Below are 24,759 nucleotides of genomic sequence, written 5' to 3' on the forward strand. Positions count from 1 at the left end.
TTTTGCCCATTTGTTACTTGCAGATGTAACCTGTTTGGACATCCTTGAGGAGCTTTGAAGGTCAAGGGTAGGCGGAAGGGCTCTTTTTGCTCAGGAGACCAGACCTCTGGTCTGGTGCCCCTCCAACTGTGACTCAGATTTCTGTTTCCACAGCCCAGGGATTAGCACTGGGAGGTGGAGACCACGAGTGGCTTAGGAGGACTCACCACTCCCTCATGCCCGCCCCCCCCCACCCCTGGTTTTTCAAACTGCTGCTTTATCAGCAGTTCTTAGTGTAAGTGATACCTTGGTTCTTAGCTTAGCACAGTGAAAGAATTCACGCCGACGCCTGTTTTGTAATCCAAGTGGGTTAGAAGTTTCAGGTGTTACAGCCTCAAAGGGTGCCAATTATCCCAGGAAGCGTGCCAAGCTGCGAGGAAGCTGTGCGAAAGTTCACAACTGGGCACGAACAACGACGTGGGGAAGAGCACCGCCATATGCGGAACGGGGGACACGAGTGGGAACCAGAGGGCCAGAGGGTGGAGAGGAGAGGCTCTGGGCCCCAAGGGGGCCCCGAGGGGCACAGCCAGGCAGCGGTGTGTGTGCACTGGACTGTCCAACCTGCCTCTGACCAGGAGCCTAAGAGGACGTCTAAGCGCGTTGCTCTTCCTGCCTTTGTTCTAGCCACCCCCTGGCTGGGGGACGCGTCGTTGAAGGTTTTGGTTAACCCCCATTGGCTGTGTTAAGCCCACCTGTGTGATGTCATAGGTCCCGACCTAGTTTGGACCATGCAGGTGTACCTCCCACCTGGCTTAAGGGCCTGAATCTGAGCATGCTCAAATTCTTAGGTGTCTAATGGCCGCCTGAGTTCTTCTCTATCTCCTTTATGGGGGCCTTTGCAGGCATGGGAGGGACAATACCCTGTCCCTGAACAGAATTACCTAACATTAGCAACAAAAAGAAAATAAATTTATAAAGTGTTTTAGGGTACAAAAGAGGCGCCATCCCAAATGTAATTTAAGGACATTTATTAAGTCTTAGACAACAACACAAAAACAGACCCTTCATCTGGATGAAGGAGGCCATTAGCACACAGTCAAAATGGCACCCAAGGGTTTGTTGAGATACAAAGTCTTAAATAGGGCATGGGAGGGCAAAAAAAAAAAAAAACTGTCAAGAAAGCTTGATTGGTGGCAGATCAATATGTTATAATTATAGGTGGGAACAGAGAAGCAAGACTGGGACCAGGATCGGGACATGTGCATTGTACATTGTTCAATAGATGGGCTTACAAGATTGGTCCAGGGTCTCAGACCCAGGAAGTTAGGGCAAGACTGGGCATGACTCATGACTATGCCACCCCCTGTACTATCCTCAATACAGTGACCCCCATCAAGGCCACACCCAGGCAAGACCCTCAGGGACTGTGTCTCCCTGTATTGGCTACAGAGGGGTGGAGGTAATCCCACTTGATGCTTTCGGGGCCCTTGTCGAAGATCAGTTGTCTATATGCTGATGGTTTTATTTCTGGGTTTTCTGTTCTTTTCCATCGGTCTGTGTATCTGTCATTAGGCCAGTTCCACGCTGTTCTGACCACTGTGGCTGTGTAATAGGTGGTAAAGCCAGCTAAAAGTGAGCCCTCCAACTATGTCCTTCTTCTTGAGGCGTTCTCTGCTAATTCTGGGCTTCTTCCCTCTCCATATGAAATTGGTGGTCAGTTTCTCCAATTCTTTGAAGAAGGTTGTTGGTATTTGAATCAGGATAGCATTAAACTTATAAAGTGCCCTGGGTAAAATTGACATCATTACTATATTGAGCCTTCCAATCCGTGAGGATGGGATATTCCTCCATTTGTGGAGGTCGCTTTTGGTTTACTGTAGTAGGGTCTTGTAGTTTTCCTTGTATAGGTCTTTTGTGTTTTTGGTTAAATATATCCTTAGATATTTCCATTTGTTCTTGGCTATTGTGAATGGTACTGCCTTCTTGATCTCCTCTTCCATGGTCTTGTTGAGAGGTAAAAAACATAGGCGCAGAACACGGATAGACTATAGCCAGGAATGTGAAGCTGAGAAAGATTTTATTGAGGGAAAGAACTCCAGGGAGGGAAGGGAGAGCAGAGAAAGGGACAGGAGCATCTTGAGCTCTTGGGAGGGTTCCTTGACCCAATGAGTTAGGTCAGGGAAACCGTGCCCCTCCGTGGGGCAATGGGATATTTGTAGGACTTGGATCAGGGAAATCTGCAAATGAGGTGGAGAGAGCTGCTGGTGCTTGCGCTGATAAGGAGAAGGGAGGTGTCCTGGTGCTGCCTCTGCAGAGCCTGAGTCCTTTCCAGACCAGCTTCTTGGAATGTGGGGGAAGAGGCTGCACAGTGCAGCTCTGGCCTTGAGAGGCGGGGGTGGGGGTGGGGGGTGGCCCCTTCCCAGAGAGATAAGCTCCTTGGAATGCTGGAGGCAGGGACTGCAAAGTCCAGCAGATCACCCATCTTTCTGAGAGGCTGGTGGAAGGGGCTGCATGGTCCGGACCCAGCCAAAACACTTGTCCGATGTATAAAGCAAACCAATCGACTTCTGTTTGTTAATCTTGTATCCTGCCACTCTTCCATATTCCTCTATCGCTGTCGGTACTCTGGCTGTAGAGCTCTTGGGATTTTCAATGGACAGAATCATGTCATCTGCAAATAACGATAATTTCACCTCCTCTTCTCCCAGTTGGATACCTTTGATGTCCTTCCGTTGTCTTATGTTATTAGCTAGGACCTCCAGTATGATATTGAATAGAAATGGGGACAAGAGACATCCTTGTCTGGTCCCCTTTTTCAGTGGGATTGATTTCGTCTTTCTCCATGGACTATGATGCTAGCTGCCGGCTTTTCGTAGACGGCTTGTATTAACTTGAGGAGCTGACCGTCCACTCCTGTCCTCCCGAGCATCTTACTCAGGAATGGGTGCTGGATGTTGTCAAAGGCTTTTTCTGCATCTATAGGTATTATCATGTGGTTCTTATACTTTTTTCTTATCAATGTGGTATAGAATATTGATGGATTTTCATATTAAACCATCCCTGCATCCCTGGGATGAATCCCACCTGATCCTGGTGGATGATGCATTTTATATACTTGTGTATTCTATTGGCCAATATTTTGTTGAAGATTTTTGCATCTATGTTCATTAGAGATCTCGATCTGTAATTCTCTATTCCTGTGGGATCTTTGACTTATTTGGGTATCAAGTTACACTGGCTTCATAAAATGAGTTTGGGAGTTTGCCATCCTTTTCTGCTCTCTGAAATACTTTGTGGAGGAGGATCGGTGTCAGCTCTTCCCTGAATGCTTGGTAGAATTCTCCAGTCTAGCCATCTTGTCCGGGATCTTTTTTTGTTGGTAGCTTCTTGATAACCATATCTATTTCTTCTTTTGCTATGGGTTGGTTTAGGTTCTTGACCTCTATCTGGGATAGTCTAGGGAGGGATTATTTTTCCAACTATTTGCCCATGTCTTCCACACTGTTGAACTCATTAGAGTACAGACTTTCACAGTACTTTGTGATCATCCTTTTAATCTCATTAGGGTTTGTTGTGATTTCCCGTTTCATTCCTCATCCTAGCTATTGTTTGCGCTTTCCTTTCTTTGGTTAGGTTTAACAGAGGTCTGTTGATTCGGTTGATCCTTTCAAAGAACCAGCTTTTTGCTGCATTAATCTTCTGCATTATTCTTTTGTCTTCCCAGTGGTTCAAGTCTGCCTGATTTTTATTATTTCTTTTCCTTTGCTGTTGATTTTTAACAGAACATTATATATATATAGAAAGTCGAGTTGTTCAATTGTGCTGTTCGGCAATTCTGTTTCTTGAGTTTCTTACCCATTGTCTACCATTCTTTGAGAGTGGTGTATTGAAATCACCTCCTATGACTGTTGAACTGGTGATTTTCATCTTTCAGGAACTGGAGGGTGAATTTCAAGGGTATTTCTTTAGGTGCATATGTTTATTATGTTTATGACTTCTTGGTCCATTGATCCCTTGAACATTATGTAATGCCCATTCTTTTTTTTTTCTTAAATCATTTTATTCAGGGCTCATACAACTCTTATCACAATCCATACATCCATCCATTGTGTCAAGCACATTTGTAGGTTTGTTGCCAATATCATTTTCAAAATATTTTCTTTCTACTTGAGCCCTTCATATCAGCTCCTTTTTCCCCTCCCTCCCTCAAGAACCCTTGATAATTTATAAATTATTTTCTCGTCTTACACTGACCGATGTCACCCTTTACCCACTTTTATGTTGCATGCCCCCCACCCCTGGAGGGGGCCATGTGTAGAACATTGTGATCGGTTCCCCCTTTTGCCCCACACCTTTCCCGTAACCTCCTGGTATCACTACTCTCATTATCGGTCCTGAGGGGTCTATACATCCTGGATTTCCTGTGTTTCCAGCTCTCATCTATACCAGTGTACATCCTCTGGTCTAGCCAGATTTGTAAGGTAGAATTGGGATCATGATAGTGGGGGGGAGGAAGCATTAAAGAACTAGAGGAAAGTTATACGTTTCATTGGTGCTATACTGCACACTGGCTGGCTCATTTCCTCCCCAAGACCAATCTGTAAGGGATGTCCAGTTGCCTACAGATGGGCTTTAGGTCTCCACTCTGAACTCCCCCTCATTCACAACGTTATCATTTTTTGTTGGCTGATGGCTGATCTTATGAACACCTTGTGACCACACAGGCTGATGTGCTTCTTCCATGTGGGCTTTGTTGCTTCTCAGCTAGATGGCCGCTTGTTTATCTTCAAGCCTTTGAGACCCCAGACGCTTTATCTTCTGATAGTCAGGCACCATCAGTTTTCTTCACATTTGCTCATGAACCCACTTTGTCTTCAGATATAGGTGCCCAGGAGTAGTTTTGAATTGGTAGTATTAATCATAGGAAAACTTCCTATACAGTGTATTAATTTTTAATGAGTTAGCAAAGAGGGTTATGGGAAATGTGCTTTTACTTGGTAAGTTAAAGCACAGTGTGTGTTACTGAGGTGGAGGAAGCAGGGTCTATAGGTTCTGGTGGTTGGGGTACCTGAGGGATATAGTAAACCGACTAGTCACTTAATGACCCTGTATACGATGTCGGGAAAGTGCAGTCCTTCAGTTATTTGTGTTTATAACAGTACGCCCTTTTATAGTGGAATGCAGCAAAACCCAAAACTTTCTGCTCTTTATGTGTGGTCTTAGGGTGGAAATAGGGTATTGTAGTGGGGGCCCAAGGGAGGAAAGGCTTCTGATCAGAAGGCAATCTGGCTAAGGATAGTGGGTCCCTGTGTTCACAGGATTCAAAGTCAGGGGCAGGGAAGGCTGTTGAACCTGGAAGCACTGAGTTCTGATGCCTCTGTTGGGGAAAGGAGCCCTGTGTATTCTTTCTCAAAAGATAATAGGAATCGAATAACCTCCTGGAGCCGGCTGTGCTCTGGGTTCCAGCTACATCTGTCTCACTGGGTCCAGCTCTCTCCCTAGATAGCTGGGATTATCTATCTGGAAGGTCTAGCTGTGCCCTTGCTATTAGGAGCATATGAAGGGGCTTGGAAAGGGATGAACCCAGTTGGAATTATATTCTACAGGGCACAGTGGTCTCCAGCATTTCAGGACCACCAGAAGTCTGTGCATGTGTCCTTGGGATGCCCTAGAAGGGCAGGCTGTCCTGGGCCAATTCCTCACACAGGTATCTCTGCACTCAGAAGAAAAGGGGAAGATGTTGGCAGTTGGTACCCCACTGACCATGGAGGCAAGGTACAGGTAGACTCCTAGGCTAGCGAACCCATCATGCAGGGTGCCAAAGCCGGGGGTGGGGGGTGTGCAGTGTGTGGGGTGCTATGCATGGCGAGCACAGCTGAGCCCACCATGGGGAAACCGACAAAAGAATCCTGGGGCACTATGACACTGGCCTTGCATCTGAATCCCCCAATTTGGCTTCCTCACTCGCAGATCCAGCAAATACACGAAGGGAACTCCCTACATCAGCGCCATCTTCCTAGAAGTTTCTGCAAACAACTATTTTCAACAACTATACATATGGGCATCCCCAGATGGGGATGCTCCATCTAGCTCTAGTATGTTTCTCTTCATCATATTTGAATTTTGTTATTGTCATCATTGGCTCACACAAGCTGGTGTGCTTCTTCCATGTGGACTTGGTTGACTCCTTGCTTAAAAGGCTGCTAGTCTGAACACAAGCCTTTAAGACCTCAGACACTATTCTGATTGATAGCCAGGCACTATCTTCTTTCTTGAACACTTTGCTGTAGCACTCTTATCTTCAGTGATTTCATAAAAGCCAGTACTGTGCAGGGCCATGTTATCAGAACTAAATGTTCTTGGATTAGGGCTAGAGTTAAGTAGGAGCCCAGAATCCATCTGCATGTCCATAGTATGTAGATGTGTTACTCAGGCTTACTTCAGTGGTCATAATATGACAAAACCAAAACCACATAAGATCAAGTCCACCAATAACAGCAACAAACCAACCAGCAAACAAACAGAAAAACAATGCAAAACAAAAATAAACTAGGCAGGAAAACAAAAACCCATGGAAACAAAGAACGTATAACATTGTCAATCATCCCTGAGGTATAATGCAATTGCACTGACATCAATTTTCCCAAGGACAGCCCTCTGGACATTGTCAGTGGGAGTCGCCTTTGGGAGTGCATTTCCACTTTGAGCTGCAACCCATGGGTTGTTGCCCTACAGTTTGATCGCCCATTTGACTGTGCTCTCTTCACTCTATGTAAGGTGATTGTTGCGGGGGGGGGGGGGGGGGGGGGGGGGGAGGCTGCTTTTAATAATTCTGCCAAGTGCATATCCCTGTCTAGCCACTTGAAACATTTGAAACATGTCATGTCACTGTGAGGTGGGCATCAAGGTAACGAAATATACGATTCTGGGTCCCTTTCCATTGGACACCCGCCAAACCAGGGGTTCCTCCCAAGGTCTAATGACTGCCACTTCCATAGTCCCAGGTGGGCCACTCTCTCCTTCCTCCCCCATCCAAGTACCCTAGCAAGGCTTCTTTAGAGTAATGAAAAGCAAGGCTGTTACCCTGGGGACTAAGGCACGTGTGACCCGTGCCATGGTATTTCCCATTGCCTTATTGCATGTGAAAGTTAGAAATTGAATAAGGAAGATGAAATAAGAATCACTGCATTTGAATTGCTGTGCTGGAGAATACTGAAAGTTACCATCGGCTGCTAAATGGACAAACAAGTCAGTCTTGGGAGAACTCTGGTGACTGTGTTCCTCAGTGGCAAGGATGGCGAGACTTCGTCTTACATACTTTGACATATTGTCAGGACAAGAGACAAGTCCCCGGAGAAGCATATCCTGCTTGGTAAAGTGGAGGGGCAGCAGAAAAGAGAAAGGCCCTCAACAAGACGGGTTGACATCAGAGCTGCAACAGTAGGTGCAGGCACAGGAACAACTGTAAGGATGGCGCAGGACTGTGTTGGGTTTCGTTCAGGTATGCATGGGGTAGCTATGGGTCAGAACTGACTGGATGGCACCTAACACCAACATGGCCTACTCCCTCTATCAACAGAGGCTGTAGAAGTAGTGTTTGCTTCTTGCTGGGTCAGGGTCCCGCCAAGGGCTCACTCACCTCTGGTTCTTTGGGTTTGACCAATGACTTGCCATACTGCCTGCCTTTCTTTGGTCTTCAGTGGTCTGTCACTTGGTTTGCCAACCTTGGATTCACATTCCCGGCAGTCAGCACACTGTCCTCCTTCTGTTGATCTTGAGCTCATCAGCCCCCACAGCTACATGCATGAGGAGGGCTCCTTACTCATGACCTGACCTATACATGACCCACAGACTGGGTAACTGCCCGGCGTGGACTCAATTGATTCCACAAGTGCGCAAGCCATTTTCTTGATATAAAGTTATTTCTATATATACGTACGTGAGCATCACTGGTTCTGCTTAGAAAACCTATCCTTACATAGTTATACATCATGTTGCTAGCGGTCACCAGGTACTTCCACATGCACATATAAGGGGTTACCAAAAAAAAAACCATGGAATTTTTTTCAAAGCTACGTATTTAAATTTTTTTTTACAAAACAACCTTATCACCTTCAATGTACTGTTCATTACCTTTAACACATTTGTCAAATCTGCAATTCCATTCTTGGAAACAGTTTTGAAACTCATGTTTGGATGGCTGACAGAACCTCCCTCATTTTTTTCTTCACCTCTTCTACATTGTCAAATCGCTGTCTTTCCATGCCCCACTTCATTTGTGGAAACAAAAAGTTTTCACCGAAGTTTAACTGAGCAAGGTCAGGTGAGTAAGGTGCATGGGGCAAGAGAAGCATGCTGTTTTTGCTTAAAACTGGCACACTGAGATGGCTGCTTGAACCACTGTGGTGGCAAAACCAGCGCCTTATCTGCCACAAATCGGGCATTCTCTGTTGCACACTGTTTTGCTATCTTTTCAGAACCTCTAACTGGAAAGTTTGATTCACAGTCTGTCCTGGTGAAACAAGCTCCAAATGCACTCGTCAACATTGATGTCTATTCGGCAAGTTAACAGACATCAGAACAAGGCGTGTCATCCACCAACATTTCACCTTTTTTGAAATCAGAAAACTACCCATACACTTGAATTTTTCCCATAGCACTATCCTTGTAAGCTGTGTTCAACATCACAGCAGTTTCTTCCTTTTTTTTTTTTTTTTTTAAACATCACAACAGTTTCTGTGGTGTTTTTCCTGAGCAGGAAACAAAATTTCAGACACATGCTGTTCTCTTAAATTGGCCATCACAAAAAACGAGGTTTGAGTGAAACCGCTTTATGAAAACATTCACTGTGACCAGAGAGCCTTCCCAGGCAATGCAACTGGGTGCACTAAATGAGTGAGTTGCTTCACTTGCCTAGCAGGAAAAATGTGTACTACTAAAGTTCGGCCCCGCCCAGCTTTCTTCCATTTTTTGGTAGGACGGGGCGGGGTGGGGTACTCCCTCGTATGTTCTAACTTGCTACTTAGGATCTGTAAAACACATGAAACATCATTAGCCATCTTTCCTAAGCTTTAAAATAGAGTCTGCATTTGGAGGTTTAGGATCATGGTTTCTTGGAACATACCCATCAATCGGCCTACTAACCTGTTCAGTGTTTCTGTTCTACCTCGTAGTCCATTATATAGCACCTGGGGTCTTAAAAGCTTGCAAACAATCATCCACGGGGCAGGAATTGAGCTCTATTCATCTGGAACAAGAGATAAAAGAGGAGAACTGATGGGACTGTACCTATCATGACTTAACATCTGGATTAAAGATTCCACAGAAGAATCCTGATCCATGGGGGAAATGCAGAGCTGAATGTAAAGTCTCATGACCTCGGGTTCTGGTGGCACAGTGGTTCTGTGTTCGGCTGCAAGGTCAGCAGCTGAAACCAGCAGCAGTGTAGTGGGCGAGACAGGGCTTTCTACTCCGGTAGTGACAGTCTCAGTAACTCAAAGGGGCAATGTTCCAGGGTCACTGTGAGTCATCAGAATGGGTCTGATGACAGTGAGTCTGGGTACGAACTATGGATGAACCCCGGAAATCACTGCCCTTAGAAAAGCCTTAAAAAGAATGATTATTTTACTTATGTATAATCATTTTATTTGGGGCTCATACAGCTCTTATCACAATCCATACATACATCCATTGTATCAAGCACATTTGTACAATTGTTGCCATCATCTTCAAAACATTTTCCTTCTACTTGAGCCTTGGTATCAGCTCATTTTTTCCCTATCCCTCTGGATAATTTATAACTTATTTTTTCATATCTTACACTGACCGATGTCTCCCCCTTCACCCGCTTTTATTGGTCCTGAGGGGTTTATCCGTTCTGGATTTCCTGTTTCCAGCTCTCATCTGTACTAGTGTACATGCTCTGGTCCAGCCGGATTTGTAAGGTAAAATTGGGGTCATGATAGTGGTGGATGGGGAAGCATTAAGAAACTAGAGGAAAGTTGTATGTTTCATCAGTGCTATACTGCACCCTGGCTGGCTCGTCTCTTCCTTGTGACCCTTCCGTAAGGGGATGTCCAGTTGTCTACAGATGGGTTTTGGGTCTCCACTTTGCACTCCCCTCATTAGCCCTTAGAACATCTTTAAACCAAATCACCCTTGCAATCTTCTCTTAAGCCAACAGTAGTTTTAACCATTGGGTATAATGCTCTTTGAAGAATCGTTTAGAGAGGGTCAAACTGACACCACACTGTCCATTAGAACAGAACCACAGGGGCCAGGGTCTGTGGTAACGAGCAGGATCAGGGGAGCGTGGCTGTGCACCACGAAGATTAGTCAACATCACTAACCTGCGTGTGTGGGTACAGCTGACTTGGCTTACGTTCTGCTGTGTATTTCTCAACAACCAAATACATGTGATTTAGGAGGGAAAAAAGACTACAAGTTCGGGGCTCCCTGGTTACAAGCTGGGCTGCTGACCACAACGTCAGCTGCTTCACAGGTCGAACACAAGGCTTTCTACTCCCACAAAAAGTTAGTCTCCAGCCATGGGGTCACTGTGAGTCGGAAACGACTTGATGGCCGTGAGCTATACAGTCAACGATTCAAGATGACACGGGGAAAGAAAAAACATCAATGGTCAACATTTATTTCAATGTTTGAAATGATTCAGACTAATCAAGACGGTAATTTCTTAATAATATTAATATAAAACTTTTGAAAAAGTAAATGCGATATTATTGCCTAACCTTTTATCAGTACACTAGGATTTTCAAAAGCAGTAACTCATAAAATGCAAGGTGACAATAATATAGCAAAGATCTTTCACACTTGAGGACATAATTAGCAGCAAGCTATTAAATTAAAACACGCATCTGATTTTACATTTTCCATGTGTTTTTAAACGTTGCTACAAAAACCAACTGGTAGTTGGAGCATGTTTCTTTCAAGTACTGGATTTTTAACATTAAATATATCTTCTAAAGATTTTCATGAAAAAGTGAGAAAATCATAAACTGCTTTACCAGAGACCATACACCATAAAGCACAAGCTGAATCTATCCATGCTCTTATGCTAACATCACTGGTAAACATTTTTTATATGTAACTTTAAAAAAAACATATATAACTATTTTTTATTAAAGCCAATTCTACCTCTTTAATGCTGGATCTGAGGAAAACTGATTTACGAGTTTATCCGGTTTTAAAAGTACCTTTCTATTCTGTCTGCTGACTCCAAATGTGGGGCCGGTGAACGATGGTACCACATCCTGCTGCAGGCGCCCCGCTCCAAACAGCACAGACTGTGAAGTCCCTGCCAATAACAAGGCTCCCGTGGCCAAACAACCAATTAGGAAGAAAAATGTATAGGTGATTATTTAACTGAAAGTTTATTACTTTTGCCTTTTCCCCAAGGTGCATTGTTAGCTGCTGTAGATGCAGAGACCAGATAGAAAATAAGTTACATAACTTATTTTTCATAGTTCGATTGGCTTTAAAAATCATTTCCCGAGGAAAGTAGAGGGTTGGGAAAGAACCACCATTTCTGCATTAAGAAACAGGTGTATCTATAAACGAACAGCTTTAATTTAAATCTTGAGGAAATTTAAAGACAAAATCTCCCCTTCCCCAAAAGGCAGGCCGACATGGTTACAGATACATTCATGCTCTTGTACAGCTGTATGATATTCTACACCAACAAAAACTGATCCTGTCCATTATCTAAGGGGGAAAAATAACTGAAATCAAGAAAAAGGTTGAACATCAACTCTTAAAAAGGAGAGAAGTATTATCCAACACCAAATGATAACTGTCAATTGGAAAGCATTCATTTTGACTAAAAAATAAAACTGTTGGAGAAGGGTGGTCAAGACCCCCCAGAATTGAGGCAGGTTTGTAAGCAGAAGAGTACAATGATTTGAATTCACAAAGGAAAGGACTAATCACAGTCAAATGTCACAAGCTGTCATGTCTATAATTAAATATGTAAATGCATAATATATCAAAAATACAAAGCCTCTTTCTAGGGGAAATACCAGACCTATTTTAATGCATGCACTCCATAAGCCTTCTCTTTTCAGCAGCATGAGCTAAACCACACAGAAGTACACATATGCTGGCATTCTGTCACAAGAATGACCCTTCTTACCACAAACTTGTGACTTGCCTTTGCACCCATATTTATATGCACTTTATTTCCATCATGAGAACATAAGGCAGATCTTCCTAGGGATACATTTAACATCATACATTAAAAAAACATTTTTTGATTTAAAAAAATAAATCTTTTTAGGATGGTGGCATGATGAGTCTAACAGTTGGAGCATAATACAGTAACTACAGTGAACTATTTGAAGTCATTCACAGCTGTGGGGAAATGTCTGTTGTTAAATATAACTGAGGTGTGGCGGCGTAGTTTGGAGAAGTGAAACACTAGGAGACAGCAGACGAACGCATATGATGGTTTTCTCAGCTGTGGCCATTTAGTAGTTTGCTTTCAGGAACCTGGAAGAAATTGTCTTCTTTGAGTTTCAAGTGTTCTGGCAAATCTAGCAGTTTCTTAGCTTCCTCGATATCACCATGAATTGCTGAAATCAGTGATTCTGTAGACAGAATATCCCAGATAAAGATAATTCGGTCATTACCTTAAAGGAAAATCTCTAATGTTCAAAATGAAAATCTTAAGAGGTAAATAAACTGAAACATATATAGTGAGTATAATTAAGTTCAACTTGCTATTATGAATCCCTTTGCGGGGGTGGGGGGGGGGTGGCCCGCAGCGCGGGGGGAGAGCTATAAAAGGAGAACACATGGTCAGTAGCCTAATCCCACCAACTGGAAGGAGGAAAGCCCCTGGCCACCTGCCCTCATCCAGACTACAGATGGAAAACCCTGAGGCTGCTGCACACAACACACATACATATTACACACACACACACATATAAAATCACTTTGGTTTTGATCATGACAAATCGCTAACATACATTTAATCTTCTTTTGTCCAGTCATGTTCCCAAACTCAAGTTTGGTAGTCTTTCTGGCGAAAGGTATCCCAGGAAATGGGCATTCGAGCTTAAACCAATACACGTCAGTGGGACAGAAAGTGAGCTTCATGCCCTCCTACTGCTCAGTACACATCACAGAGGGAAGTCAGGGGTTAATACTGAGGAGCTGCCCTCTCTGTCTACACGTGGGCCAGCGACTCAACTTCTCTGTGCCAGTCCTTTCTCATCAGGTGCAAACTGGGCAAAATACCCACTACCCCATAGGGTTGTTGAAGGATGAACTTAGTACTAAAGCTGTAATCCATGGACAGCACTTGAAACAGTGCCTGGCACACATTCAATGCTGAAACACTGCCTGCTCTGTCAGTGTCAGGGGTAACAGATGCAGCTGCAGCGGCAGCGGACTCACCTAAAGAATCAAAGTTCTTCTCCGGTCTCAGGTAGCCAATGATGGCCACACTGAGGGTTTCCCCATAGAAGTCCTCTTTGAAGGTATGTATGATGTGAGTTTCCTGCAGGCGAGAAATGTAAGAAGAAAATGCTAAAATGTTAGAACTTTAAATCGTTTGTGCTTTTGGAGAGTGGATTTAAACACGCCAGTCAACTCTCCTGAAATTTTAAAGACTCCATTTTTACATGCAGTTTATCTTGAATTCTACTACTCCTGTGTCTGCCCCTACCCTTACATTTTAAACATTATAACCAAGAGAAAGCCCATTGTCATCGAGTCAATTCCGACTCATGGCAACCTGGAGCGGTGTACATCACAGCACTGTTTACACGGCCATACAAAAGGAACCGCTGAGCAGACATCAAAGCGAGCATGAATAAAGACTGAACTATGCTAAGGGGGATGGGGGGGGGCAGGGTTTAGGGCCAATCAGGACCCAAGTGTCTCTGATAAATGTCAAGCTGTGGATATCGGAGCATTAGCGCTGAAATCGATGTAGGGAGAAGACATCAAGTGCTGCTTCCTGACCAGGGGCGACCTGACAGACAGGCACAGGGTTGTGTGGATCTAAAATGGTGCTGGAGGGAGATGACATCCTGGCACCTCTCTAGTTCAGATACAGCACCTGAACTTTAGTAACATCCCCAAAAGAACAAATCTAGGTCAAAGGAAGACCAGGCAGGAGGCCCAATGAGGAGAGAAGCAAGGCAGCAGAGGTGGACTGGGCTGGTGGCACTGGACGTGGTGGTGTTTAAGTGCAAGCACTTTGGGGACAGGTAACTTGATACTAGAGGTATATTTTGAAGTGCATTACTACAGAATAATCTAATATATAAAGTAATCTTAAACCTGAAATATCGATCTCCAATCGGTTAAGACGTGCCAAATCACCTGGGTAATAGAAATAAGATGGTACTTAAATATAATGTCCTATCTAAAAGAAACCAAGTATCTGAAGTAAATAAATATAGCAGCAGAATCCTAATATTGGAGTTTACTTTCTTAACTAATGGAAAGTTCACCTTATCCATTTAAATTGTGGTTCCAACCCAAAAAGAAGCAAATTTCAAACAGATCTTTTAGATGAAGGTGGGTTTTAGTTTCTTTATTAGAAGGATAAAATATGCTAGTTTCTGAACTTTTCCTTTGGAGCCATGAATCCCTGAGGTAGTAAAAAGTGTGCTCTTTCTGCAAGTATCCTAATGTTATAATATGAAGAGATTTGGGATTTCCAGGAGTATAACAGGGTTTTTCTTGATAACATTTTGCTAACTAGTGACCTAGAGCTCGGTTGTTTCACGTGACATTGAGGGGCTGAGTTGGAGGATATGAGGTACCACACGGCTTTGTGACTAGGAACTCATACATCTTAGTTGCATTCTTTTTTAACAAACATCAACATGGAAACTAGGATATACAAGAGCCCTGCTGGTGGAGTAGGGTACAAGTAGGGTGCAAGATGGTGTTAATTCAAAGCCACCAGCAGCTCTGAGGACAAAGATGAGGCTTTCAACGGTTAGAAAGGTTTAGTCTTGGACACGATGGATGGATGTCTAGATTGTGATAAGAGTTGTACGAGCCCCCAATAAGGGACAAAAAAAAAAAAAAAGCAAAAAGATGTAGTCTTGGAAACCCACCGGGGCAGTTCAAGTGCTTTCCCACCGTTTCTGAGAGTCAAGGCACTGAGTGTGTTTTGAGAAGATATCCTTACCACTGACAATAACACCATTTCTGAGACTGTAAAGAGGCCTCGTGTTACTGCTATTGAGTCAATTCTGAATCTGAGTAACACTGTGTGTGCAGAACAGAACTCACTCCACAGGGTTTTCAAGGAAGCAGATCACTAGGCCTGTCTTTCAAGTTGCCTCTGGGTAGGTTTGAACCACCAACCTTATAATTAGTCAAGCACTCAGCTCTTTGCATCACCCAGGAACTCCATGAATATGCCTATTCTTCCCAAATTGATCAACCGATTCATTGATACCCCAATCAAAATTCTAGCAGTTTTCTTAAATGTTGGAACTGACACGTAATGATATATACAGAATTTGGAAAACCCTGAATGCAAGGCTGGATGACTCATACCATGAGGTAGCAATACCTAATATGGAGCACTATGAATATTAGGATGGCATGGTAATGCCCAAAGACAAGATAAGCAGCCCAAATAATGCGTGGGTCTACTTCTGCATGCACATAAATAATACATATATACTCCTACTCATAAACACATATATACTACACTCACATATATAAATCAACACTGAGCTGATTCCAACTCAGCAACTCTATAGGTCAGGAGAATTGCTCCATGTGTTTCCGAGACTGTAACTGTTCGCAGGAATAAAGAGCCCAGTCTTTCTCCCTTAGTGACTGGTTCCCAACTGCTGAGCTTTTGGGTCGCAGCTCAACACCTACCCACTACACTGGCAGGCATCCTCACATATTTGATAAGGTCACTTATTTTAACCAGGGGACCTGGTGGGAGAGTGGGTTACACATTGAGCTGCTAAACACAGGTCAGCCGTTTGCAATGAGGAGCTGCTCTGAGGAAGAAAGACTTTCTACGCCCATGAAGCTACATTCTCAGAAACCCACAGGGGCAGCCCTGCCGGCCTGTAGGGGTGCGACAGACCAGAATCATCTCCAGGGCAGGATTTAGAACCCAGGTGACAGTGTTGTAAAGCAGTGTTATAACGAAAGGTGGTATTTTCAGTTAAAGGGGCTGCTTACATCAATTCAATGACCACGTGGAAAAATTAAGTTCGACCCTAAGCAGTAAGGAATTTGGGAGGGCGGGCACAAGTCACCCAAACAGGCCCCAAAGAAAAAGTTAAAGTTGGCCGTTTGAACCCACCAAGCAGTCTGTGGCCAGGCAGCCGAGAGCCCAAAGGTGATAGCTAAGAAAATCTGAGGTAACACACGCAGCTGCCACGAGTTGGAACAGAGGCCAGGGCAACACACTTTTTATTAGTTGCTGCTTTTCTAAAGGGGGGAGCTGGAGGGGTGCTAGTGGTGCAGTGGTTAAAGTACTCAGCTGCCAACCAGAAGGTGCGTGGCTCAAACCCACCGTCGCCTGGCGGGAGGGAGAAATGTAGCACTCTGCTTCCGGAAAGACTGGACTCAAAGCCACAGTGGCAGTTCTAGTCTAGCCTGAAGGTCCCTACGAGTCAGGGGAGAGCTGGCAGCATGGGGCAGAGTGGTCTGGACTTTGCCCTGTGGAGTCCTGGTGGAACAGGGGTTACCCATTGGGCTGTGATCTGCCTGGTCAGCGCTTCAAAACCACCAGCAGTTCTGTAGTAGAAAGACTGGCTTTCTACTCCCCTAAAGTGTTACCGTCTCAAACTCACGAGGGGTTGATAGGAGCCAGCACTGACTCAATGGTGACGAGTTGTTTGTTTGGTTTGGACTTTGCCCTGGCTCGGAGGAGGTAACTAACGCACACACAGAAGGTACTGGTGCTCAGGTGACTGGGGAGCCCTACTTGCGTAGTGGGACCAGAGCGCTGGGTTGCTATGCCATTGGCAAGATCAGCAGTTTGAATCCATGCTTCCGCTCCTCAGGAGAAAGATAGGGTTTCTGCTCCCCTAAGAAAGATTTATAGCCTCAGAAACCAATAGGGGCAGTACTATCCTGTCCTATAAGGCTGCTATAAGACTCAATATAATCAGAAAATAAAAATAATGAAGTGGAGTATATTAAAATTAGAACTTTGGTTCTTCAAGAGACAAAATTAAGAGAATTTACAAACCACACACAGTGTGGAAGATACTTGCAAATACATGGTTCCACCAAAGGCACAGGAAAGGGTAGATAGTAAGCACATTGTATTTGTTTGTTTTTAAAGGACATTTTAAAGGGGATTAGGCAGACAATCCCCTTTTCCAGAAGGACAGAGTTGAATAGGCAATTCGCCAATGTCTGTTATCGGGAGAGAAGAGCAAAGAAACAACCAAGCCACTCGAGAAGGCCCGAGTCTCCTGCCTGGACGCAGATGGCCCTCCTTAACTAGCTCCACAGTAACATGTCACCAGATAAGCTAATAAAACACTAGAACAATTCTTAAAGTCCCTCCGGGGATTAGCCTTTCCTCCCTCATTCTGCAAAAATGTGTTTTGTGTTCTTCTATCAGAAGAAATCTTCACATCTCAATACTCAGAAAAAGGTGAAATAGTGATAAAAGTACCAAGCAGTTCTGTGTCGCTTTAGCTCTCCCTGGTCTTTTATCAACTCTTCAAAGACAGTAAAAGTAAGATCAACATCTACATGTGGCTCTGCCCTACCCCCCATGCATGGCCCACTGCCCCCAAATTCAGCCCTATCTAGTCCCTTGGCAGTGCGAGCAATAAAGCATTGACTACGCGCTGCAAGGGTGGTGACTAGCGCTCCCACAGAGGTACCCTGGAGACAGGCCTGGGCACCTGCTGCTGAAACGCCACAGCCTCCAACACCCAATAGATTGGTTCGACTCAGCCCACTGGGGCGGCAAGGGTGGGAGCTGATTCAACACTAACTAAGGCAGCAGCGGGTGAAGCACTTACACTATGTGGGTCCTGTCAACAAAGAAAGGCAGAGCAGAGGAGCATGACCTCAAGGTGCTATTAAAAACAATATATTAAAAAAAGCAATTATATCCCAAGACACCATCCCTGTATTAAGTCGGTTTGTTTCGATGAGGTTACGAAGTAACTAAGCTGTGAATGAATTACACTCACCAGACAGCAATTTTATGAAACAAGCCTTTTTTCAGATGTTAACTACACTGTAAATACCACTGGTGGAGCCCGTGTGCACCGGACACCGGCTCTCAATCATCACCTCGTGTCCCGTTCCGGCACAAACAAAACACAATCCTTACCATGGACTTTTTGGTATTCTTGTAGTAGGGGTTCCACCCAATGCTCACCACCATCTTGTGGACAGCTCCACTCCCCACACTGGCCCAGCCATAGTAAATGCCCGTGGACACATCCGCTGGAAGACTGTCCACGACTTCTTCTGGAAAGTTAGCTAAACAACAACAAAAGATGTTTATATTAAATATTTCTAAAAACCACCGCAAAGGCTGGTCATCTAATCATCAAGTTCACCGGGGTCCTCCGACTTGGATCTCCCCTCCTCTTGACCATGCTAGGAGCCCTGGTGGTGTAGTGGTTAGCGCGGGGCTCACTACAAGGTCAGGCGTTAGAAACCACCAGCCACTCCACGGGAGGAAGATAGGCTTTTCCACCCGCTTAAGGAGTTAACACTCCGAGAAAGCCACAGGGGCAGTCCTGTCCTGTCCTATGATTCAGCATCAACTCGTGATGAGATTAGAACAAGATGCTTGGTTATACTGTTTACTAAACCTCTTCCTGGTGGCGGAGTAGGTGGTGGGCTGCTAAGCACAGGTCAGCAGTTCAAAACCAGCCTTTCCACGGGACAAAGATGAGGCTTTAAAAGAACACAGGAGCAGTTCTACTCTGCCTCACAGGGTCACGATGAGTTATAATGGACCCCACAGTGTTCAGGTCCGTTTTGCAAACTTCTTCCCCCCAGCCCCCACTTGTCAAGGTATGAAGAGAACCGGGTGCATGACCGCTGGGATCTCTGCGGGGTGCGGAGAGGTTGCGGATCACGTGCAGAGTTGACTTGAAGCATTCACACGCCTGGTCTCCAGACTGATTCCACGGCAATCTTGTTTGCTTTGCCTTTTCCCCAAGGCCTTAAGCAGCTGGCTGATAATAACGCCTGTCCAGGCTCTGAATGGGAGCGACTACGACGCTTGGGGCGAAATTCCCCACGACAAATAAGAGCCGGGGAAAACTCGCGGAAACAAAATGTGCAAAAAGGTACCCTTGTCTTATTCAACACCACCTGCGTTGTTATCCCTTGGGTTCTACATAACAAGGATCTTTCTAAAAACTTCAAAATCGGCCTGAGCATTCGAGTGCACCTTGTTTTCCAACAAGCAAAACGCACGTCATTCCCGGCAACCGCGGCCTGACCGGACCAGGAAGCCAAGTCCCAGGCCCCGCGGGCCCGGCCCGACCCAAGAAGCCGGGACGTGGTGGGAAGGCTGTCACCCCCGGGGCGGCCGATCGGGTCCCGAGGCCCCGCCGCCCGCCCGCGCCCCGGCCCCGCGCTCACCGGTGGGGATGCCCAGCTGCTTGGAGCCGCGGCCGAAGCCCCGCACCACCAGGCCGCGGCAGAAGTACGGCAAGTGCTTCATGGCGCCGCCGGCTTGGGGCGCCAGCTGCGGCCCTGGAGGCGCGTCCGGCGGAGCCGCCGTCGAGGCCGTGCCCGGAGGCCCAAGACCAGCCGTGGGGCTCGGGCCAAGCTCTGCCGGCCGGGTGCACCACGGGCCGGGCCGCGCCGCGCCGCGCCGCAGGCAGTGGACACGCTGCGCCGGTCCCGCACAGCGCCCCGCTCGCTGAGGTTGCCTGGCGACCGGAGAGTCGCTCTGCACTCGACAACCGGTGGCGACAGCGGAAGTGCGGCTGTGGGCGGGGCGAGCGGCGGGGCGGGGCGCCCGGCGCGAGCTTCCGTAGTCCCGCCTCCACGTCGGCCCCGCTAGGCCCCGCCCCGCGTCGGCCGCGACTGGGATTCGCCGCGCAACGTTGCCGCCCCTTCCGGGAGCCCGCCCCCTGGCGAGGGAAGCAGGGTGTGCAACCTGAGCACTGCTCTGGCGCTTTGATTTCCAGAAAGGCCCCAAGCAGCACAGTTTGTGCTCCTTTACTAACTCTGGTGCTGCAGTGAATTAGCCGTCGGGATGCTAACGAGATGGTCAGTGGTTCAAACCCACCAGCCACTCAAAAAGATTTACACCCTCAGAAATCCTAAGAAGCAATTCTAGCTTTGTCCTAAATGTTCGCTACGACTTACAATCAACCTGATGGCAGTGGGATTGCTTTTTTATTTACTCATCTAAAACAAATAGAATCCAACTAGTGGTGCAACAGATTAATAACTGCCTAACTTTGTACAGCCCTAGTGTAGCATAGCATAGCAGGAGCTCCCATTTTGTTTTAAACTGTGCAACCTCCTGCTAGCAGCTAGCCCCACCCTTCCCTTTCCCCCCACTGTGGGGGACAGCCAGGACAACTGATAAGGTCCTAAGGAGAGTTGTGTAAATGAAAGGGAAAGTTAAAGAGACATCAGACAAGCAAGTGCTCCTTTTCCATGGAGTCTGGAACCAGAGAGTAGGTGAATGTGTTCTCGAACAGGCTTGTATAATCTCAGGGCATGTAAACCAAGTCATACACATACTTAACAAGAAGGACATGTGTTAGAGGCAAAAAAACGCAATTGGAAGGGGAAGGGGCATACTAGGGTCACCCCGGTGACAGGGAAGCACATACACAATGGGATGGGCAGACCCTAGAGTTAAGGCTGCACCTTGACCTTAGGTGTCCTGAGCTCTTTTCCAGCTCTTCTCTAGGATCCTTATCAGAAAGGCCGAACTTGGGGTGGGCAGACAATAAGGGCCCATTGCTCTAGATGGCAGACAACCTTCATCAGATAACATATAACAAGGCTGATAGTAAGAAACCTAGAGCTGGTAAAAAGAATCATCTTAAAAATTGGAATTATTATGGGGGGGTGGCGCATTGTGGGGAATACCTTTTAGGAGAATGTGACTGAGATTCATCTCCAACTCATGAGCCTGAAGGCCTCCCTCCACCAGTCTAGGCCTCCCAGACTCCTTAAATATGAGTGTAGAGATTTGTCTGCATACAATCTCTTCCCAGTTTGAGATTTCACACCCCCACCCCACCCCTACTCCATGCTCTCCTGACAGACCTCAACTCTCCCAAGATGTCTCCTGGACTCTGCCTGCCCAACTAGCAATAACAGTAAACTATGCTGTTAGACCTCGAATTATCACCTGCAGCTGTGCTGTTCCCCCAGACGCCCCTCCACACCCACCCCTTTACCCTGCCAGCGTAAGCATGTAACTGCTTGAATACCCTTCCGCTTAAGCCAGCGCACTACTTTGAACTATGAAGGTCTTGCACTTTCTTTGTCCTGGGCCCAGGCTCTAGCCTACTCTTGAACCAGCTGTTATTAAAGGCTTTAATTATTAACAAAGTGGTGTGGTTGATCGCACCAGGCACAGCATTTTGGAGGTGCTCGTGAGATCCCACTTAACTCAGACGGGCCACCCCTCTCTGAGCGCGCCTGACTCCGAAGGCTTTCCTGGGGGCGTCCCCTGGTGATGCTCCAGAGCCCCGGGCAACCCTGGTGTTTAAGAAGGACCCACGCTCGCCTTCCTCACAAGCCTTCCCTGTCTGTGTGCTCTCTGGCAAGTCTGCCGTGAGCTCATCCTGTATCCAAGGAATAGAATAATGACGAGAATTTCCTCTTGACAAGTGCTCAGATACCTGGGACACCAAACGAGCCTTGTCCTGGCCTGTTTAAAACTTTCTCTTCTTCAGGGGTGTGGTAATCACCTAATCTGGTGTTAATTTAAGGATTAAGAGTGTAGGGGTGGAGTCTAGGCTGTCAATCTGGAGATAGACAGTGAGACTTGTGTGGGAATGGCCTTCTCCTGAGAATTCTGGGAAATCTGGTACTTCCTCCTTAGAGAAGGAAGACACTTCTCCCCCTCTCTGCCCCTGCCAGCGCTGAGATGCTTACAAGGCCACTGGACCCAAAGACGGTCTACCCACTGGCTTGTGACCATCCTGCATTTGGCTTCATTGCATGTGTTTCGTGAGTCTGAAGAGGACTTTATAGATTGGTATCAGACACATGGGCTAATATCAGACTATGGACTTGATCTGGACTGGGCTGGGATGTTTTCTCCATGTTCAATTGCTCCTGTATTTAAATCTCTCTCTCTTTTTTTGCATTTATATATTTATTTTTAAAATTTAACAGTTTCATTGACATATGATTCACATATACAGTTCAATAGTTTAAAGACATTAAAAAGACTTCAAAAATCTGCCTATCTTCTTCGAAGACATCCTCAGCAAGGATTTACAACCTTTCGTTTCTGCACACCCTGATCTCTCTTCTGCAGAATGTAGACGACTTGTCTCTAGCCACTAGTTCTTTTGCTAGTTGCTTGCAAGGCACTAAAGATTTATTGCAGTTACTGCAGTAAGAAGGCTCAGCTTTGTGGTAAACATGCTACCTTCATGGGACACCATCTGATGCAAGGTAAGCTCAAGCTAACCTTAGATCCCAAACAGCCATTCGGTAAATCCCACCTCTGCAGACAAAAAGGCAGCTCCGCGGATTTCTAGGAGCAGCGGGCTATTGTAGACTGCGAGTCCCAGGGATTGCAGCTAGTGCACAGCCCTTTATCAGGCCACTGCTGGGGTAGGGCCACTAGATTGGGGACACATAGCAACACACATTTCAAACTCTGAAAGGAGCCCTGTCACCGGGCCCTGTGCTTGCCCTCCCAGATGTCCGCAGGCCATCCCATCTGTGTGTGCACAAGCGAAATAACATGGCAACAGGGGTTCGTACCCAAACATGGTCCCTGGAAACAACCAGTTGCCTAGCTGGCAAAAAAGACTAGACCTCGTGTCCGCTGGATGGCCTGCCTGCATCTGAGCAGTGGCTACTACTACAGTCCTGCCTGTCAAGCCAATAAGTTAACACTCAGCCAAGACCTACCTATAAGAGTTCCCCACACGATTAAGTCCTTAATACAAAGCCCCGTGGTTGGCAAATGCCAGACTAACACAGTACCAAAGCCAATAGCTAGACCACCCTCGGCTTGTCTTCACAGCCACGCAAAGGATCAGTCCTGCCATACTACTCCCAGATGTCAACCCAGAGGTGCTCCTACGTGACTGCAAGAATCTATTAAACATGTCCCCTTCCATGCAGCCAGACTCAATGGCCCAGTCCCTGCTGCAGGTAGATGCCACCCTAGTTACAGGTGGAAGTAACTTTGTGCACAAGGAAAGCAACAACCTGTAACTGTGTAACCACCGCAGACTCTATCATTGCTTACTCGACAGTAAATATGTTCCACCCCCCTCACCCCACCCGGTTCATGTACATGCAGCAATTTACAAGAAAAAGAGGCTTCTTACTTCCGATGGAAAGAAATTTAAAACCCAAAATAAAATGCTAGCCCATCTGCAGGCTGGTTGACTGCCTGCAAAAGTAGCTGTCACCCACTGCAGAGGCCACCGAAGCACTGACACGCTGAAAGGCTGGGGAACGGTGTCGCCACTGCCACTCGCAGGCAGCTCTGAAGGCAGGTGACAGTTTTTCCTGTCTGCCTGCCGTCCCGGCACTGCCACACTCTCCCACTTATTTGGCAGAAAAACTTCAGCTAGCTTAGCAGGTTCCCCCAGAGAAAGGTGGTTAAAAAGTGCTCCCCAACAGACAAGTGCTTCTGCCAGTAGTTATAGCCTGTTCGTAAAGCAACTCCACAGCACAACCTACCTATGAGTTACTAAGGTGCTCCGGCTCCTTCCCGTCTTCAGCATGCTCTGCACTGCGCCTCCAGCACTAAGTTGTGCCAGAGACCCAAAGGTGGGTGCTTGTGTGCCCAAGGAAACACCTGGCAAGGTCCAAACCCCTCTCCGGGAACCGCTTCGTGGAATAGCCCAGACAAACATTGGGAACTGAGCTTTACTGAAATTCAGCCACCAGTTTTTAGGTACCAGTATTTACTAGTGCTTTGGACACCTTTTCTGGATGGCCGGAAGCCATCTCCACCAGGAAAAAGCAAGCCTCCGTTGTTACCATATTCTTTTTAAATGGAATTATCCCTAAGTACGGACCCCAGCTGTCATCGGGATCTGACAATGGCCTGCATTTACCTCCCAGGTCTCTCAAGTCTAACGAAGCCACTTAATGTCATGTAAGAGCTTCCCTGTGTCTATAGACCAGGGAGCTCTGGTCAGGTAGAACCCATGACTGGGACCATTAAGTCTCTATTAGCTAAGTTAATTCTAGAGACTTGGGGAGGGGTGTGTGAAATGGCCAGAGCTCCTTCCTCCCCCTTGCCTTTCTGCAAATACTGGGTACCCCCTATAAAAACAAATTCACTCATTTTAAGTGTTTGGGTGCCCCCCCACCCCCCGCCACCCCTGTTGCCTTAATTACCAGTCCCACCTTCACTGATATCACTAACCAATCCCCACTGAAGTCACTCCAGGCTCTTTGGCAGGTTGCAGTCAGAGGTGTGGTGTTAAGTGCAACACAGACTCCCTCTTCCTGTCCCTGCTCCTTGTCCTCCATTGCAGTCCTGGGACTCAATTTACATTGAGAAGTGGAAGAAGGAAGGACTGGAACCGGTTTAAAAGAGACCCTGTCCCATCCCCTTACAGAAGGGTCACAAGGAAGAGATGAGCCAGTCAGGGTGCAGTA

At 46.3% G+C, this 24,759-nt stretch overlaps 1 protein-coding gene across 1 annotated transcript; it reads right to left on the reverse strand.

Annotated features, from left to right (window-relative positions):
* Positions 1–10,606: 10,606 nt before the first annotated feature.
* Positions 10,607–19,691, reverse strand: RFK (riboflavin kinase). Its single transcript, XM_004713837.2, has 4 exons — positions 19,564–19,691; positions 18,293–18,444; positions 13,393–13,495; positions 10,607–12,581 (listed from the first exon to the last, which is right to left on the reverse strand). The coding sequence occupies exons 1-4, from the start codon at positions 19,643–19,645 to the stop codon at positions 12,448–12,450; spliced, it is 471 nt and encodes a 156-aa protein (XP_004713894.1). The 5' UTR covers positions 19,646–19,691; the 3' UTR covers positions 10,607–12,447.
* Between the last annotated feature and the right edge of the window lie 5,068 nt (positions 19,692–24,759).

Source organism: Echinops telfairi, unplaced genomic scaffold (genome assembly GCF_000313985.2).
Source record: "Echinops telfairi isolate 266 unplaced genomic scaffold, ASM31398v2 ScPeMD7_22;HRSCAF=79, whole genome shotgun sequence".
Classification (NCBI taxonomy): Eukaryota; Metazoa; Chordata; class Mammalia; order Afrosoricida; family Tenrecidae; genus Echinops; species Echinops telfairi.